Source organism: Xyrauchen texanus, chromosome 4, assembly GCF_025860055.1.
Source record: "Xyrauchen texanus isolate HMW12.3.18 chromosome 4, RBS_HiC_50CHRs, whole genome shotgun sequence".
Classification (NCBI taxonomy): Eukaryota; Metazoa; Chordata; class Actinopteri; order Cypriniformes; family Catostomidae; genus Xyrauchen; species Xyrauchen texanus.
Window position 1 is genome coordinate 27058532 of NC_068279.1, and position 9176 is coordinate 27067707.

The following is a 9176-nucleotide window of genomic DNA, read 5'->3' on the forward strand; positions in this document are numbered from 1 at the left end:
ACTGTCCCTGCTAAGGTCTGTGCACGTCACTGTGTATGTGTATATATGTATATGTGTGTGTGGGTGTGTGTCATCAAGTGGTTGACCTACATACTGTATATGCAGCTGGAATCTTTGTGATTCAACTCAAACACACATGCGTTCTCTCTTCCAGAATGCATAATAACTGAGAAAAGGTGGAGCGATGAGAGAAAGAGGGACAGAGGGGGATGGGAGAAAAAGGAGTTGATTGTTGAAAAGTTAGAGAGAGTGTTTATGAAAGACAGATTGTCTTAGCAAGGGAAATAGAGCAAAAGAAAGAGAATATCAGAAAATTACTGTTGGATTTTAGGATCGTAGATTAATACTTTCAAAAGTGATACTGTTTCCTGATTAATTCAACAGGTAAGAGTTTTGAGATTCTCTCATTTGGAACTTTAGTAGTACAAGTTAACCACGAGACAGTCAACAACAAATAAGCTCAACACAACAGCTCTTTACTTAAATACCTAATTACCTTGCATTCATTTCCCACATAGGTTTCAAAGTTTTTTTCCTCTCTAAAGACATTTCATATACAGTATGCGATGATGAAAGCCAAACCTTCAAAGAAAATACATAGGAAAATGTGCTTTTGTTCTCCATTCTTTTCTGTTGTGCTCGTAAAAAGATTACGTGAATTGTCATTGAACTTGCCTATGCTTATATCCTGACAGGCTTTGGTTCAACATCATTCTCAATACTGAACATCATCAAATCAGTTTGTTCACTGTTCTAATAATTATTATCTGCAGAGGCAACATGCCCCCTCAGAATTTTGAGCCAAGAGGATATTGAATGGATTATCTGAACTTCCAAAAACTTATTTGTATGGTACCTTTGATAATTAAATTAAATGGTTATTGCATGTACAAACGAATGCCTGTGGCAGAAATCTTTATTCACATGTTTAAATGATGTCATTAAAAATTAAATCAAGTCACATACAGTATGTTCCACTATACGCGATGGCCAGTGGCTGCTTCAGAGATCGCGTTCATGGGGAAGGTCAAGCACCACGTGAAAGTGCAGTGTTATTGTAATAAAAATGAATTCATTGCATCAACTTCAGCGCAGTTAACATTTGCCAGCTATATCTGATCTCTGCGGAACAATCAATTAATATTTCTATAAAATCTATTATAGATAATGTTTTTGTTTGATAGGTTGCTGTTCATTTACTTTGTTGCTGAAATGCATTTTTGTCAGGTTTTGCGGCGTCTTTACACTCTCTTTAGATTTAAAGAAGGCAGCAGCTTATCTTTTTTCAGTGTGAATTGTCTGTTTTTCAGTCATGATCAAATATTTAAGCAATGAAAGGCAGTTTTACATGGTTCCTTGGTATCCACGTGTTCCATATTTTCAACAGGAGAAAGGTAGTGAACTGGTGAACTGATCAAAGCAGCAGCGCTTGTGTTCATGAGATATCAGCCACTTTGTTGCCTTTGACTGCTCATGCACTGTGCAAGATAAAAACATTTAATCTTATCGTGGCTTCTGTTTATCATTGACCACTCAGACACACATGACTTTAATCAGCTGCCATTCAGCTTTTAGTCAGTTCACCCGAACAGTCTGATCGATCACTCCCTATTCCCTATATAGTACATAATGTTTGGGTTTATCATGGCAAACAAAGACAATACACATATTATTAATTGCATAATTATACTGGGCTGGCAAATGTTTTATACATAAAGCTACATTTACTAAGAACCAACCTGTTATCAATATTTTTTTTAATGAAGTATATTTGTTTTGTACTTCATTGAGATGTATTAAGAAGAAGAATTCCACTAAATTATTTAATTTATTAGAAAGCCTTGGAATTATGTAACTTTGATTTACAAAAAGAATGTATCTTTTTTTCTCTCTTTTTCTCTTATTCTTTTTTTTTTCCTCCTTTACCATTATGGTGGTGTCTGTCGTGTATGAATAGTGCATGCAAAAAAGTTATGTAAAACTGCCTGAAGATGTCAGACACACATGCCAACACATAAAATTTTACCAAATATATCAATTTCAGATAGAAAATTATTGACAAACAGCTGCAAATGTAATAGTTCTTTTAAAAAGTGATACTGTTTCCTGTGATTTATAGGTGGAGGGGGTTGGTTGTATTGTTGTTGTGGTGGCTGACCTTAGTGCCCCCTCATACAAATGACACCCCTGATTATCTGCACAAGTATCTCGCTCCTGTGTGCAAATTAATGTGTTCAGAACAAGGAAGGCAAATTTTGCACTCATTGAATGGGAGGATTATCAAAAGTTTAAAAAGGAAATACAGACATTATGCTCTTTTTCAGTTTTAGGCTACAATTATTTTGTGTAAAAAGACAGTTCTACATTAGATTGTCCCTGTTCCCTTATGTGTGTTGATAGTGACAAAGATTTTTAGCAGATCTAAATATTCTTTCTCAGTTTTCATAAACATTAACCCTACTTTGCATGTTTTTATTTTCAAGGTAAAGCTAAATCTATTTGTTAGTTGAGGCTGTAAGGTCATATTTGTTCTTCAGACAGATCTTAAGAAAGAAATTAGGGGCAGACCTTGAAAATGAAAATCTGTTTTGTTTTTACATGTTATTATGTTAGTTACAATATATGTGTTAGGTAAGATAAATAAAGATAACAAGGTTTGGCCCCAGTTCAGTGAATAAATCCCCATGATTATTTAATAATTTAAATAATAACCCCTCCCCCACAAAAAATATAATAATAATACAAAATAAAATCAAGTGTAATACTAACAAGGAGAGTACCTGCACTTTTTTTTCTTCCACTTCAAGCACTGGTACATACATACACCCACTAACTCACAAAGAAAATTCCACGATTTGTTGCGCAATAGTAATTTAGGCGACTGGTTGGTTCGTATCTGGTAAATACAAATAGTTATAAATAGAGAATCTGCACTGCAATATCAAGCAGGTTCTGAAGGTGAAATGGCTGTTTATTTTGTATTTCCCATTACTCAGCCATACATCTGTTTCATAATTTTCTTATTTCCCATCTTGCTACACTGTGGAACTCCTGTTTGGATTGTAAAATAACTTTTGTTGGTATAACCTAATATAGTCAGGTTGAGAGTGAATGCATAATTCAAACTACTGCTTACATTGAAATGCATGCCTTTATTTGAAAAGTGAAATGTGTAGACACTAAACAGAAGTGATAGTCTTATCTGAATTGTGTGCAGCTACTAAATCAAACTGCCTGCTGTAGTAAGTATCATTAAAGTATACAACCTTTGCTGATAAAACCGAGGCCTTGACCTAAAACACTGTAGCAACATGGCAGCAATTTTTTAAATACAGATATACTGTACCAAGTATAGACCTATTTGAGTAAACTGTCCAGATATTTTGAATTACTGTTAATTGTAAAGGCAAAAGTGTATCTATCCCTTGCATGTTAATTTGACATACAAATATTTTTATAGAAGTGTTAAACTTATCAAGCTAAAATGTATTCAGCAAAAACATCTGGCAGCACGTTTACAAGACCGGATCAAATCTAAACATTTTATGTTAAAAACTAAAAACATTCACTTTAATTTTATGTAAACTGTACTATATGATCATATGTCAAGATATGTTGATGAAATTAGTTAAAGACAGTTAAAATGTTCTATTTAATCCAACCAAGGAACAGTATCACTTATACTGTATGAACCTCTTTATTTCTGGTGGGACACAATCAATCAGTTGCCAAGCCCAACGTGGGGGCATGTACAAACTCCCCTTCTCTCATTTACTGCAATATCAAGTTACAAGGAATGAGCTCAAGTAATTATGAATCTATATTTGTGTTATCTATTCGTCCTCTGACTGGTCTGATCTAAACCTCCATTCGTGATGGTGATATGAATAAATGGTCTATGTGTTTTAAACAGGAGTCATGTTGATGTGTGGATGTCCTCTCATCCTTCTTCTCCTCATCATCAATTTGCTTAAAGTCTCCTTTGTGATGACATCATCACCATCTCAGAATGCCACTCAAGCCCATGTCAGTCTCCCTGGAGACACTGAGGATTACAACGTATTTGAGGACATCACCATTGAGCCATCCAGCTCATCCACCACTCAGTCCAAAGGCCCCAAACTCCAATGCCTCTATGACATGTGTGTGGAGCAGTATGAACCCTGCTTGCAGCTTTCATTTACCACTGGGTGCCTTTGCCCTGGGTTGAGTGGATATAATATCCCCCCAAGTGCGCCTTACAATTTGAAGTTTTCTCAAGAGGACGGCAAAGGGGTTGTTGTACACTGGTGTGCTCCAACCTCTGTGGTTACCCATTATGATATCTGGGTACAAGGCATAGATAAACAGATGGACAGGAACATAGAGGTGAAGCAGCAGAAGAGGACAGCAGTACTGGGGGATGTGGCAGCTGGTGTGCATGTGTGTGTAGAGGCAGTAAATACAGCTGGCAGAAGTGGAAAGGAGAGTCAATCCTGTGACACGTTTGAGCCCCATCATCCAGACTCTGGACTAGCGCTGAAGTTGGGGATCATAGGGGGAGTGGTGGGACTTATAATGGTGCTGGTACTGGTTCTATTGCTGCTGAGATACAAAACATGGCAGAAAACTACAGCACGGACAGAGGCAGAGAGAAGAGAGGACAAGGTTCTCTAAAAGAGAGAATAGAGAGTGCAGTGCTTGCGGGATTAAACATGTGGGGCAAATGATATGCACTTTATCTGTGTGTGTCTGTGTGTGGGTGTGTGTGTGTGTGAGCGTGTATTTATCACTTTGTGGGGACCAAATGTCCCCATAAGGATAGTAAAACCCGAAATTTTTGACCTTGTGGGGACATTTTGTCGGTCCCCATGAGGAAAACAGCTTATAAATCATACTAAATTATGTTTTTTGAAAATTTAAAAATGCAGAACTTTTTCTGTGAGGGTTAGGTTTAGGGGTAGGGTTAGGTTTAGGGGATAGAATATAAAGTTTGTACAGTATAAAAACCATTATGTCTATGGAAAGTCCCCATAAAACATGGAAACACAACATATGTGTGCGTGCATGCGTGCGTGCGTGCATGTGTGTGTGTGTGTGTGTGTGTGCACATGTATTCAGAGCGTACAGAATATATGAATGACTGGGGATTGAAAGCCATCTGAACAGGAAGAGGAGTGCAGAGAGTGTGACTGTGTGACTCAGCAATTCTTCTCATTTAGTCATCAGACACCACTCATGAGTCCACTTCCCAAACCACAAAGACACTTTATAAACATCATAAACACACTTTAAACCTTGAAATTATTATCTGTGTGCATTTTATCCTTCAACATTCTTTCTTCATGGAAAATAATGGCATGATCAAGATTTCTCTAGGTTATCTATATTTAGATTTATTTCTGGATTGTTGATCTCCAAGTTTTGTACTTTCTTTCTTTGGTGATAAAGTGTTTGCTTTGAACATCAGTATAAAGTTTTTGTATTTTCTGGGTTTAATTTCCTTATTAAATCAAAACGATATTATTAATATGTGCATTGAAAAAAGTGGTAACATATACCTCAAGGTTCTACTACTACTTGCTCTAACCCATAAAAATCACTTTTGTTGGTGTAACTAAATTTTTCAGGGTTTTTTAGTCAGATTAAATACCATTTTGACTTGAATTGAAGCAGATAATTTAGTTATTTCCACGTGAAGGACAGTTTTAGGTTACCTGACAAAACTTTTCTTGTGTGTGTAGATTTGTAGGGTCATGAAACAAACAGCTAAGTAACTGCAGTTCTCACTGCGCGGATCATGAATAAATGGCGCAACATCAAACGCAAAGTGCAGGCTTGCGAGTTGCGGCTGTTCTGTCAAGAGTGTCATTAAAGGGTTGTGTGTAGTATATATAGTACACAGACTAAAAGGATCAAATCAGAAGATAAACAAACATCTAATTCGGTCTGAAGTTACAGCACTTCCCTTACAAAAATCTAGAGTTCTATCAAACTTTGCAAATTTGCCACTCATTGTTTTCACATGCAAATGGGATTGTGAATGTTTGCCAGAAGTGTGCAGCTCTTCACTGGTAGTGGTGAACCTGCAGCAAACCTTTGGTAACAATGGACAATTTGCTGCAATGCTCATTTGTGATGAATTTGCAGCAAGTTTGAGGCAAATTTTCCATGAACTTTCGATTTTTGTTAGGGTTAACAAACATCCAGTATCCAGGATGATAGGTGTCAGTATAGAGTCCAAAACCACAAGTGGCTTACTACTTAGACCCTTGGAATGAGTAAAAGCCAGCAAAAAAACTAACGCACCTTAAAGATTTGCACTAAAAACAAAAACGATTTCTGGTTTCAAACCTGGAACTATTGTAGAGTTGCTGAGATCACCAGATCACCCTTGAACAAAAAGGCTTTTTGTTTAACCTGAAGTTGCTCTAGGCAGACTGTTCCTATAGTTAACAGACTGTACATGTATTTGCATGAAAGAGCTTAAAAAGATTATTATAATTAAAGTTGAACACATTTGTGTTGAGAGACTGTGTTTTAACTATTAATCTTGAATGACAGCTCCATCTATTGGTATGCTGATGCCAGTTTTACACAGCGTCCAATGATAAGGGACAATGAAAACATTCTAGATCAAAAACTCCAGGCCTGAAATTCAAGTTCTGAAGTTCAGGGGCTGGTTGCACCAGCTATACATAAGTTAAAACTTAGCCTAGTTGTGGCATGAATGGGCACCAAGTCACAATTTATGCACTACTAAATATTTGAGCGTTGCACCATAAAACGTATGTTGGACGTAACTCTAAGTATAAAATACTGTAAAATATAAAGTATAATAGAAGGTCACTGGTTCAATCCCCACAGCCACCACCATTGTGTTCTTGAGCAAGGCACTTAACTCCAGGTTGCTCAGGGGGATTGTCCCTGTAATAAGTGCTCTGTAAGTCGCTTTGGATAAAAGCGTCTGCCAAATGCATAAATGTAAATGTAAAATAAATATTTACGGAAGCCTCCGACCAGGAGTAATGGATGGAATAAAAAAGCAGACTGCTATTTTATGATATTAATGAGCTCGTGTTTTGCATGACATTCTTCAATCCTTTTTACATGCAGTATGATGTTGATATTTACACTTGTTTACATTTACAAGAGAGAAAATTATTTTTACTTTTAAGCAGCTCTTCAGCATGAAACTGATCTAACGGTGCAGTTTTCAGGGCTCGTCGTCTGGTGTTAAGAGTCAAAATATCCTAAATATTTACAATATTTAAATGAATAAATGTCTATTTTTCCAGCCTGATGTATTAGTATTTATTTATCATTCCTTATTTAGTTTAGATACATTTCCTATATATTGTTCCCCTTCTGTCACTCACTCGATGTTGTGTCGATAAAGTGAGACTAGGGGTCGATCTTGAGAGCCCAAAACACCTTCAGATCTTTGAGAAAAGGCCAATGAGACTTGGCGAGTTTAATTTTCCTACCACTCCCCCCGACATATGGGTATAAAAGGGAGGCCAGCGGGCAAGTTCATTCAGATTTCTTCTTCGGAGCCGAGCAGTCTGCGAGAACCGGGTAATTCCGGTAGTTCCGCCGGGTAATTCCCCACTGGCCGCCCACCTCGCAGCATGCTGGCTGGCCTCCGTCCATCTCTGGGATGAGACAGGCAGCTCACCTCAGTGCCAGCCTAATATCTTTATATCTGTATGCCATGACCCTTCTACAAGTCCATCAGGCCAAGGCGCTAAAATATCTGCACAATGGTAGTTCTGATCCCGATGTGCTGCAATAACTGTGCTTGGCAACTGATCTCGCCCTCCGAGCGAATAAGGTCAAACTGCGGGCCATCGGGCAGACAATGTCCACACTCGTGGTCCAGGAGCGCCACCTATGGTTGAACATGGCTGAGATGAGGGAGGCAGACAAGGCATGCTTCCTTAATGCTCCCATCTTCCAGGCCGGCCTCTTCGGCGACACTGTCGAGGACTTCGCCCAGCAGTTCTCCACGGTGAAGCAACAGACAGTGACCATACAACACATATTGCCCCGGCGCGGCTCAAGAGTGCGTACCCCGTCTGTACACCGAGGGCATCCCCCTGCGGCAACCCAGCCGGCTCTGCCCCAGCTCAAGCCTACTACACGCCTGTGGCGTAGACCCCCCGCAGGACAGCAACGCCCCCTCGTCCGTAAATCTCTCTCTCTCGCACTGCCATATTCAGCCTTTATCCCTCTTGAGAGCTAATTAGCTTGAATAGGGGCTGGGTGTGTAGCATCACGACCCGGCACCGCCCTCCACCCTGCCACAGTGAGCAAACGAGGTTTGAACATCAACCGTAACAAGATAAAATTTAAGTTCACAGATGTTTAATTCTTCTGTGTACAAATTTCAAGGCCGCTTATTGGATAAATACAGGTAAACGTCATATTATGTGACTACGTATTACATTATGGAGAGCTTATTACCTACTAGTTAAGTCTCGCCTTAAAACAGTTGGTGCAACCAAATTAAGCAATGACTTAGTTACAAACAAAGTAGTAGTTACTAAACTCTTAGTGTGAACTTTATGTCCTAACTTACGTCAGAACTTACGCAAAGCTGGTGCAACCCTGCCCTAGAGCACAACATACTGGTCCTAACTTTTACCCCCTATACGGCGCCCCTGAACATACTGTATGTTATGTAACAAAACATGTCACAAATAATTATATATTTCCATCTAAAGAAAGCCATTCAACTAAACACAAGACCAGAAAGCCATCTGAACTAAACAGGAACAACAGTGCTATACACATCATTCTGTCATAGAATTACATTTTAAGGTAAGGCATTTAATATGAATGATTTTATTGTTGGCACAAAAAAAAATAAAAGAAATAAAAATATGCATAGGGCACAATTATATATTCTGCTTAAAAGTAATTACCTAAAATGAGTGAGTGGGTTGGCATGCCCAGACTCTTCACAGAACTGTGGAAAATGTAAGATATTATTAAGGATTTTCCAAATATTTCATTTGTTCGAGGACCAGAGATTATTTCAAACAGTGCCTAGCCAGCAAAAATGGCCCCAAATAACCGTTAATATACAAAAACTAGTTCTAATCTTATCTTTCTCTAACTCCCTGCTGAAGCCCTTTTTTGAGTAATTTTACTATCAACACAAGTGAAAAAAAATAAAAAATAATGTATAATAA

At 38.2% G+C, this 9176-nt stretch overlaps 1 protein-coding gene across 1 annotated transcript; it reads left to right on the forward strand.

Annotated features, from left to right (window-relative positions):
• Positions 1-220: 220 nt before the first annotated feature.
• On the forward strand, positions 221-7711 carry LOC127636540 (leucine-rich repeat neuronal protein 4-like). The gene is made up of 2 exons (XM_052117136.1): positions 221-384; positions 3914-7711. The coding sequence occupies exon 2, from the start codon at positions 3919-3921 to the stop codon at positions 4654-4656; it is 738 nt and encodes a 245-aa protein (XP_051973096.1). The 5' UTR covers positions 221-384; positions 3914-3918; the 3' UTR covers positions 4657-7711.
• The last annotated feature ends 1465 nt before the right edge of the window (positions 7712-9176 follow it).

Bases quoted from the DNA above. Each gene is read 5' to 3' on its own strand.
- LOC127636540 (XM_052117136.1), top strand. From the start codon at position 3,919: ATGTTGATGTGTGGATGTCCTCTCATCCTTCTTCTCCTCATCATCAAT.